This window comes from Notothenia coriiceps, unplaced genomic scaffold (assembly GCF_000735185.1).
Source record: "Notothenia coriiceps isolate Sejong01 unplaced genomic scaffold, NC01 NC01_scaffold00035581, whole genome shotgun sequence".
NCBI classification, from domain to species: Eukaryota; Metazoa; Chordata; class Actinopteri; order Perciformes; family Nototheniidae; genus Notothenia; species Notothenia coriiceps.
Genome location: NW_011368282.1, coordinates 37,503 through 48,455, shown reverse-complemented (window position 1 = coordinate 48,455; position 10,953 = coordinate 37,503). Strand labels below are relative to the sequence as shown.

Genomic DNA, 10,953 nt, shown 5'->3' with positions numbered 1-10,953 from the left:
TAGGTAGGTAGGTAGGTAGGTAGGTAGGTAGGTAGGAGGAGGAGGAGGNTGTCTAACAGTCAGCTGAAGTGTTCACTATGGTTAAATGAGAGGAGGGCTGGAGAGAGGGAGGGAGGGGGAGGGAGGGATGGAGCACTGTGTCCCTCGTCACGAGGGACACAGTGCTCCATCCCTCCCTCCCCCTCCCTCCCTCTCTCCAGCCCTCCTCTCATTTAACCATAGTGAACACTTCAGCTGACTGTTAGACAGTAGAGTCTATCCTCTGGCCTCCAAGGAGAAGTTATATAGAGTGAAGGACATGAAGTGATACAGGCTGTGATGGAGACACGATGGAGACACAAAGACGGGGGGAGAAGCGGCAAAAAGGAGCAAACATTTCAGTTTATGTGAGTGTAGCCATTCTTAAGTAAGAAACAAATCTATTAAAATGAATAAAAAGTCACTGAAAACTAAGATTTCAAAACTTTTTAAATACCAAGATCCTGTGCTCAGCAGTGTTTAGATGGCGAATCCCAGATTTGGGCTACAATACCTTACTTACTCCATCATAACGGATTCTGAAGTTTGTTAAAAATAGAGCAATAATAACTAAAGTTGGGATTAATAAAAGTCCATCTTATCTTCAAGCAGGTGGACCAATTTTAGATCCGGTCCCCAGATCGGAAATATATATTTAATACTTAAATATCAAAAGGCTATGACTTTTTCATTGAATGTCTCCTCCACCTCGAAATAACCTAATGTAAGAAACATTGACGTAAGAAGGCCTCTCACTTTGATCCAGAAAAGGATCTTCCTATCGATGGCTTAAGTCATAAATGTCCAGCGACAAGTTATATATCAGCTGTAGTTAATTATCAATTCTGCTGAAAGTTATTTACCAAAAAGCCAAAATAAAACTCACTTCAAACCGGTGTCTATTCTCAAAACAATTTGTAGGGTAAACAAAGAATGAATTGAACTTGTAACACCACCTGACATCAGTCTTTGATCGTGATAGGACAGCAGTTCAGAAACACTATCTGACTGTTGAGTCTTCTCTGATTAAACAATGAAGCTGCGTCACGTCAATTTCCGCTGTTGAAAGCAGATATTAAATGACCTTGCATATGATATCAATAATGTAGGCTTCTCAACTCAATAGTTCTAAATCAGGAGCTCCAGTATTTGAATCAAGTAGTTTACAAAATTAAGTTGATTACATCAGTTGTTCTATTGTGTCGAATACGTATTTAATCAACATTTCACACCCTCTGCTGCTCATCTCATTTGAAGGTTGTATCTAGTGATTGTCAACAGTAATTACACCGCCGCTCAAACTGCCTTCTGCCTTCTCAGCCAACAAATAGTGCAGATTTCAACTGAATCTTTGAGTTCTGACTATTTTTTTACTAAACTGGGTTCAGATCCATTACAATGCTATCAAATCCTGACCCTAGTGATAACACAGAGAACCAAAACAAGCTGCCCTAAAGACAAAAAAAGGTTAAACAAATGCAAATTAGAAAGTTTCATTTTCCCAAAGACTCTGGAATCTCCTTATCTACTATCAGTAATATTTGATTATGGAATAAACTAAGCTTCTTTGCGAGATTTAAATATGCTGCATAATTTCACTTACTGATTGTGATAAGTAGCATTGTTTCATACAACAGCCAAAACCTTTATACTTAGGGAGAAAGTAGCTTTGTCAGTCGGCTAAGCTATCTCGCCAAAGCTGTGTGTGTGTGTGTGTGTGTGTGTGTGTGTGTGTGTGTGTGTGTGTGTGTGTGTGTGTGTGTGTGTGTGTGCGTGTGCGTGTGTGTAGCACCATCTCTTGTGGATTCTTGTTTACCTGAGATGCTCAGGTAGACGGCGGGACTTGTCACGTTCTCTCCTGTCCTCTCGTTGACCGCCTCTACATAGTAACGTCCAGCGTCCACTGCAGTGGTTGCCAAGACGACCAGCTGATTGTCCAAAGTGATTGCACTGTAGGGCAACACACAGACAACAAGGGATTAGAAAAACATAAATCTTCCACTAAAAGCACAACGGGCCTCCTTCTCTCAGACGAGAACACTGTTCAGACGGAGAAACTGACAAGAGTATTTGGTACATGGATCATTTAGAATTCACAAGGGGGGATGGAAACATTGAATACATTCATCAGGAAGGAAAGAGGATTCGGAGGGCTTAAATAAATCTCTCCTCCTGTCTCAGATTGATATGTGGCTCATTTTGTGTCTCTATCATTCTTTTGGCCATTTTCTTTGTTTGTGTATTGTGCTCTGTTCTCCCTTCTTTCCACTGATCCATTCTTATTCCCCCACACACCAGCGGCAATCAATACAGCACAAGCATATACACAAGCACACAAGATCTTACACTGTTCTCACATGAGCAAACAGAGATGAGAAACAATCACTTACAAACAGACTTTGTGTTACTGTTGCTTTTCAGGGGAGCATTACAGAAAGAGTGGATTTTACAGGAAACGTTGTGGGAGAGGATAGCAGGAGGGAGTCGAGGAAAGTAAAAAATATATTCGTAAAGCTCAGATTTCCTTCAGATGTGTTTGACGTTGTGTGCCTGGGAACAGAAGCCGCCAGGCAGGAAGTGCAGGTTCATGTTTTTAGCGATGCTTCTTGTCTTTTCAGCATGTAAGTGGATGTAAATCTCCCAATATTCTAACCTAAGAGCTGACACTGAAATAAAATCAATATGACCAAAGGGAGAATAGAGCATATTAAAGTGAGATGATAGTCTGTTATTTTTATAGACTCCGTCGGATTCTGTGCCCTGGCGCAACACAGATAAATACTGTTGTGATTTGGGGCTACATAAACAAAAAGTATAAAAGGAAAAGAAAAAAAATGCAGTGTGAATGATACTGCACAAAAGAAACCCTTTTTCACTTGGAAAATAAGTATAAATAGAGACAATATTTTTGAACAAAACATCTGCAAGTATGCGTTTATAAGCTGTGTTGTTTTTTTTCTGTGAGCATTGTTTAGCTGTGGGGAATCGGCAGCAATTTTCCAGATCGACACACTGCCAGTTGGGCGAGGTTTCCTCTCCATTTCAAAGCGGCACATAACACTTATACCGACCTGAGTCAACACTACATCCAGCGTGCCAACAGCAGGCTGAGTCCTGTCTCTAAAACATTCAAGTTTACCGCAGGATGTCAAACAACTGCTGCTGTTAGATTGTCAGATAATAAGAGATGTGGTGCCAGGTCACCTCACGCCGCTCTTTAAGTGGTGCTGCCGATTCCTGACAACCAAATAGAGCCCAACCGCTATGCTCTACCATCATCCCCAGATTAGAGATGATTGTGTCAATTCACCCATGACCACAAGATCATCATGGCTCTTTAGATCATACATGGAGGTGTCTGTATGTGCTACACATGAAGATAGAAAGCACTGATTAAACTACATATTGATTGAGGAGAGGAGAGTAGTGGAGAGAGAGTGTTGGGCTGTTTGACACACACTCCCACAAACACACAGAATTCTTCGGGTCTAATTTTATTCAGTGTGATTTCCCAGGAGAACATCCACAAGAGCCTCAACCCAAACACTGACGCTCTATTTGTGTGAGTGTATGTTGCTTTGTTAGTGCATGTAAGTCTGTGTGCACGCCACCTGATCTCACTGCCCAACCTAGAGGCTACAGTTAAACCTTTCCCCTCTTTTCTCCCACGTCCACGGTGAGGATAGGTTTTGCATTTCTCACCGAGGTCTGTAATGCAATTTATGCCTGTTAAGCTCATTAACTGCACTGAACTGACAATTTGAATGCATCTGTTTTACCCTGTACATGCTGATTAATAAACAGTGAAGGCATCAAAGGAGCTCAGTGGGCGGGTGAGAGAATGCAATAAGATCAATTATGATAGCATACTAACATCTGAACATTTGCTAAGTTAAAAGTATTTATTCATGTAGGATTTTCCTCATTTACATATCCCATTTATATGTTCTATTTACATGTGAAATTACTTGTGATGACAGAGGCTGGCGGCTCCAGGACTTTGCGTCACGCTTTCATTTGCTCCTAATTGGGAGGTCTCTGCTTGATTTCCCTTAAAATCGTCACGTGGAACTTTCATATCGAAAAAGCAACACAGAGGGAACTAAATGAAATATACCAATAAGAAGTCAGACAGCAGAGATTAAAGGACCTACATTCATGTGGATTTACCTTCATAAAATAATAACAAGTCTGTATTTGCTCTGAGTAGCTGGAGGGTGGTTATACAATTCCATCCTAAGAGTTATAATATAGCCAGACACACAGGCAGGCATACAACTAGGCGTGCACGTCAGCTGCTTACCAGTGTCTTTTTTATCATTCAGACTGAAACTTGATGTAGTTGAGATTTAATATTACATGAATTCAACATGCCACTTCCTGCTCTCTTTTAGTTCTACATTTAATTAAACTGGACAAAATTCTTCTGGCTTTTAATTAAAGACAAACTCAATTGTAAAACAGTGCATGACTCTGCATGCATATGTGTGTCCGTGTGTGTGTGTGACAGTTTATCCCCAGGCAAAAGAAGAAAATTAAAATACGGTAATGAACTACATCCTATTCCCTTCTCCTCGTGAATTCCTCCCTGTATCCCTCAACCCCCTCAAATAATAGAAAACAGCCTCTCTGACTCTTTCACTCATACTGTATGCCATTTTCCATTCTCCCTCAGATTACAATCTGCATATTTCATCCAATTTTCTTTGGATTTTTTTGTCTGAAGCTTTCTCTCTATCACACTGTCGTCCCCTCTGACTCCATACCACTGTCCTGTCTCCCCCCCCTCTCCCGTCTCCTTCCCCCTGACTCTTTTCAACCAAAACACCAATCCAGATTGGTCTTTCATTAAGTGTCTTGCCCCAAGACTCAATTAATAAACACTCTCGGGTGCCTGGACTGCAAGGCTGACTGCAAACACACACACACACACACACACACACACACACACACACACACACACACACACACACACACACACACACACACACACACACACACACACACACACACACAAGTGTGCCAAGAGGTAATTAGTACACGCATGTTACAGGCAAGAGGATGAGTGAGGGAGTCAGCGCATGAATGACTGTGTTTTCTTAAATTTAAGTGTGTCTAAGAGTGTGTATCGAGTCTAAGGGGGCCGTCTCTCTGCCAATGGGCCCCCTTGGCCCTGTCTGCCCTCCCCCTCTATCTCCGATAGGCAGCGAGCCACCTTTTCAGAGCGCACTGACATGCAGAGGCTGCGGGTGGAGGAGTGTGGCGGGGGGGCCGGAGGAGGGACACTCCACTGTAAACCAAGTCCAGACAGCAGGCTCTTTGGCAGCGTACTCTCCAAAGCAAGTGCCAGCCACCCACACATCATACATACTGGTGTTCTCACACAGTTGGGAGCATTCACTGTTTCTTGTGGCCGTTTGAACCGGATGTTTGCCTACGTGTTTTAGTTAGAGGAAACATAAATAAAGTCTATGTCGGACTGATTCATAGTTGCCGTACAGAGGTGCATACATGCTGAACACTACACAGTGTGTGTGGACCTGCACAAATCTCGCTTCAACTTACCATTTGTTATTACATACTACACATGGGGTTGAGGTATTCAAATGTTTTAAGCATTCCTGCTTTCAAAACGGCCTGTCAGCTTGAGTTGTGGTGTCTTCTATCCCAAAGTAATTGGCAACTATAAAACTCTGCTGCAGAGACTGCATTGTTTTTGAATGCGGAGACGATGGGGAGAGCTTCTGTACCACTTTCATCAATTTAAGCTTTTTTTTGTGGCTTTTCTTTTTCTGCAAACAACAGCTGACAGAAAAAAACACAGTGATGCCAATAATTGCTGTATACCATTACCGTAACAAGTCATCCTTATTATCAAGGGTAGTATCTTCTATCCTTATTTCCAAAAAAAAGAGAAGAACGTATTGTAGCCTCATTCGACTCTATAAGGGTAAGTCATCCATCAAGAAGTACATTTCTGCAATAGTTGTATTCTCGCTGAACACAAAGCTGGTGGTGGAGTATTTTTCCCCAATTTCAGAGGACACACTATTTTAGTGGCTGATGGCGATACCTGACAGCCCGTTCCTGTTGTAATGCTCTGGAGTAAATTGGGCTCCAGCTGAAACTCCAGGTCTCAAATGGTATAGGGGTTTGGACACTACTAAAATGTGAAAGTACAGAGTGAGGGGAAAAGAGGGCTGATACTGGTGGTGAACAGAGAATAAAGACAATAAGGAGAACTTAACTTTGCCAATTTCCTACAACAGTTCGTGTAGTTTGGTTAAATATGATAGATGTGTTTTAGTAATGGGATTAAACAGTCTAACTGAGTTAAGAGCAGGAACTGGAGCGCTGCCAGCAGCTCTTGACATTCTGCTGCCAGCAGTCTGACAGTGTCTGCTTTAGTGATTTTCCATGCATAGTTTAAATGAAGCTATTGTTAACACAGCCTGGGGGTTGAAGATTTGTTTTACAGTATATTTGCTGAACATTCTTTAATCCTCTTGCTAAGTCAAAACGCAATCCCTCCAAACATTATCTTCAAAAAAACATTTGTTGAAGTTTCTGATTGCTACAAATGTGAGGAAAATGACTAAACGCTATATTAAGATATAACATCAAATGATTGTGTACATTTTGCAACTTTAACAGAGGTTTCTTTTAGACTAAATTTTTTTTCCTCAAGTCTTTAAAAGGGATTGATTTTTTTCTTATTTTATAGTGTATTATTCTGGTGACTAGAAGGAGCCCATCGACTCAAACAAATAATTAAAACCTGCTGTTATTTATATAACTTATTGATTGAAAACTTGATAACGGAAAAAAACGTAGTCATTAAGTTTTAATGTCCAAACACATCAATAATGATTGGAAAAGCAGTGGTTAAACCGGCCAACAGTTTCTAATATGACCAACACAAAAGGGAGATAATCTTCATTCTTCAGTAAGTTTATAGATATACCTAAAAATGTATGTGGTTCAAAAAGTACAAATTGTAAATAATATTGTGAGCTCCTATGATATGTGCCTCATGCTGCATTATGTTACTGATGTAGCGTCTGCTCAGCAGGGTGATCCCTACATCCCACTACTGGTGTGACATTGGCCTCCCTGCTGCAACATCCATTATGTGAGCATCTTGTTCCAAACGTGTTCCCTTTAAACAAAACATGTCTGCTTTGTAAAGCACCTTGAATTGCCTTGTGTTGAAAGGTGCCTTGTCTTGCTTTCCTTTTATCTTGTAATCAAAAAAAGGGAGAGAGCAAAACTTCCAAAAAACAACTGCTCCTCTCTAAAACAACACCGCTGGAGATGGACCAAATGAGGAGAAATAACTGAAGCAGCTGCTGATGCATTACAAATGTGCATCAACTATTTAGAAGGCCTGGATTGTGTCTTTCTCAATTTAAATCAAGGCCAAATCATGTTGGGACTACATTCAAATGATCACAGGGAAACATTGCTGTGCATTAAAAGCACCCGTTTGGCACATCTAGATCCGTACAGTCCATTAAAGATTTAACAAAGGTTTTATGAGCAGTAAAAGCATAGACTCTGGTTCAGGGCTTTTTCAAACATTTTATAAATCTGAATGAAAGTTTATGAGTTTTGGACTAATGGTCAGAAGGAACAATTGTACTCGCAAATGTGTCCTTCCAAAGGGCCTTGTGACAAGTCGACAAATTCAAACAGCCTTGTCAGATTGACGGTGAAAGAAAAAACTCAACACTGCGTCTCAGCTATTGGCGAGCACCAGTGCTTGGTAACTGCCGACTGTAGACAGACTGTAGGGCTGCTCAATTCATCGTATTTTAATCGCAATTACGATTATGGCTTGCAACGATTATGAAAACAACGTAATCCAAATAAAACGATTATTTTTTTATTATTACTTCTTTTCTTTTTTTGGTTTTTCAGTTGAATTATACTTAAAGTTCAGGGTAATCAACTGTTAAAAACATACTGTTCACTTTTTTTTTTCTCCAATAAATTGATGTTGTCAAAGTAAATAATAATCGTGATATCAATTATTGACCCAAATAATCGAGATTATAATTTTTGCCATAATCGAGCAGCCCTAACAGACTGTATCTGAGGTGGCTTTAGTTAAATAAACTGTAAACATTAAAGTTATGTTGCTGTAGGTTTCAAGGTTTTCTGACGCAAAAACAACAGAGAACAGCAAACATTAAACCCCTACCAAAAGTACCTAAAAGAGAGAGTACTAAATGTTTTGGCCATGGGCTGCAATCCAACTGCTCTCGTGTCCATATTTCATTTCCTGTCCAGACTGTATTAATAACTCACAACCAAATCTAAAGTTATTCTTTGTTAATGTCGTAGTTCTACATGGTGAATCTTAATGATTTTTCCACTGAGAAATACAGCCTTCATATGTGAGTGCACATGAGACCAATAAAGAGGGAGAAAGAGAGAGAAAAAAAGGAAAGATGGTTTAGGTTACAACGGTAATGAACACTAATGTGTTTGAGAGAGATTTTTAACAGCCCCTCCACTGGCTCAGAAAACATTTCCCTAACTTTTGCCCTACACACTCCGCAGCTCTGTGACGTCTAATTAACGCAGTGCCTAAATCACAGGCGTGCTTCCTCGATCACCTTTACAGTTCCTCCAAACGGTCAAACGGGCACAGAGAGGCAGACTTTCTGTCGTTGCTCACTGGCTTGGCAACTTGCCTTTGCCAATGAGTCCTCTATAAAACACACACGCAGGCAGAGGATGTGCACGCCTGTGTGTGTGTGTGTGTGTGTGTGTGTGTGTGTGTGTGTGTGTGTGTGTGTGTGTGTGTGTGTGTGTGTGTGTGTGTGTGTGTGTGTGTGTGTGTGTGTGTGAGAGAGAGAGAGAGAGAGAGAGAGAGAGAGAGAGAGAGAGAGAGAGGGCTGCTGGACAGACTACGTTTGTTTAATGTCCCCTGGCTGGGCCCGAGGGACAGGCAACGAGAAGTGGAAAGTCAACGGTACAGGAAAGGAAAGCAAAGCAGGGCAGGGGTGAGGAGACAGGAAGAGAGGAGAGAGAGAAGGATGAAGCAAGATGCTAAATAAACAGAGGAGGGATACTTTTTCTCTCCCCTCGCTGTTTGTTCAGTTACAGGCGCTCCATGACTCACTTCCTTTCTAGCGTTACGTCTGACTGTCTCTTTTTCATCCACATACAGGCACTCATTCATGTCAAGGAACACAGAAAGGTATTTGCTTGTAATGTAGAAAAAACTGTCATAACAGGTCACACATTAAATCTACGGTACAACAGCACATTCTTCTAAAAACGCAGCAGGATGAATGCGTGCGTGTGTGTGTGCGTGTCTGTGTGTATGCAGCTCAGTGACTGTAGTCCCATTAGGTGGATGGATCTCTAGACGAATGGCTATTATCCTAATTAGCACTAATTATGTCTGCTTCCAATTAACCACACAACTGGCGGTGACTTCTCTCGCTGTCTTCACGTCTCAAACACTTTCTCTCTCTTCCTCTCAGCCGGAGAAACACACCTTATTCTCACACACCCTCTCCTCCAGCTGCTCGGCTAGAGAGCCCAGCTGAACAGAGAGCCGGTAATCTTCACACTTGAAAATAAGCTGTCATTTTCTAATTCTGGTTCGTATGACTGTTTGAACCTGAAATACAGAGTGTGACTTTAGACGCTTTGGTTTGATGTTATGCCCTTCAAACTCGCTCTGTGAAGCTCTCTGTAGACATTGAAGGAGTTTTGCCTCTTGGTGCTTATACACAGTTGGTGTTAAAATGGTTACATGGTTGGATTTCTGTTGCATTGAGAACATTGAGCTATTTGACTTTAGTGGAGCAGCCTCAAATTGATGGCATGAACTAGTTATACAGTATGCTTCAAATGTTTTGATATGGTACATTTTCCGGGAATTCAATTAAGAAACCAATTTATAGATTTAAAAAAACAGCTGGGGGTTGCTTTTTAATCTAGTAAAGGAAAGTCAGAAAAAATGTATGTACTTCATGATATCATATTGATGCAAACACTAAAGAATAACTGGTCTTCCTACTCCTCAACCAATCAACTGGTCGATGGGGGAAAGAAAATGAGTGTTGTTATCTGCTATCTCTAAATTTAACAAAGTACCCTCAGTGCAATATACACATATATACAACTTGCAGCATATTGAACTATTTTATAATTAAATGATAACAACAGGATGCATTCAGACCATATCCAAAAATAGAAGCTGTTGAAGCTTCCAATGTACTATTTTTCGTACAGTTCACTAGGTTGTAACATTGCCCAAAATGGCGTAATAGAACCAGATATATTAAAGGGGTAGCTAGCCTAATTTACAGTGTATCGCATAATCCCTCATTAAAAAGTTGAATACCACTATGTGAACGATAGCATTACTGTTTGCTGGTCCTAACTAAGCCAGGGCATATCTTCAACTGTTTCAATTGTTGAGTGCAGCCATTTGACACACAACATGTAAGATGACAGTGTGTGTGTGTGTGTGTGTGTGTGTGTGTGTGTAAGTATGTGTACATGGGGTCCCACTGATGATCCCTAAAAACACAGTCACATATTGCTGTCTTAATAAAGATGCTGCACTAGCTGTAGCTGTAGGCCACTAGTAAAAGTACCGAGTAAACAAAAACAATGCTCTCTGTTTTAGTATCAACGCTGACACAACCACCCACTTACAGCATCTCCTGTAAAACAAGGGTTTTTAACTGATACACTTGTCACAGTGGCGAAAGGAAATCAATACAACACCAAACAAATTATTCTGCCCACAGGTAAAAACATTTTAATCTAAATGTTTCTGTAACAATCCCGACCACACACACTTGCTCTCATATATCCTCTAATGTGCAAAAAGCCTGCAGCTAAACTGTCAGAATGCATCACTCACACTGACCTGTTCCTTCTACAAAGCCATACAGTGTGACAGAG

General features: G+C 40.9%; 1 protein-coding gene across 1 annotated transcript in view; it reads right to left on the bottom strand.

Moving 5' to 3' along the window:
* The window catches only part of LOC104963073 (protein sidekick-1-like), a 72,717-nt gene that overhangs the window by 32,072 nt on the left and 29,692 nt on the right, over positions 1-10,953 (bottom strand). The window contains exon 5 of the mRNA XM_010791622.1: positions 1,835-1,968. Coding sequence (XP_010789924.1) covers positions 1,835-1,968 — 134 coding nt within the window. The remainder of the gene's footprint in view (positions 1-1,834; positions 1,969-10,953) is intronic.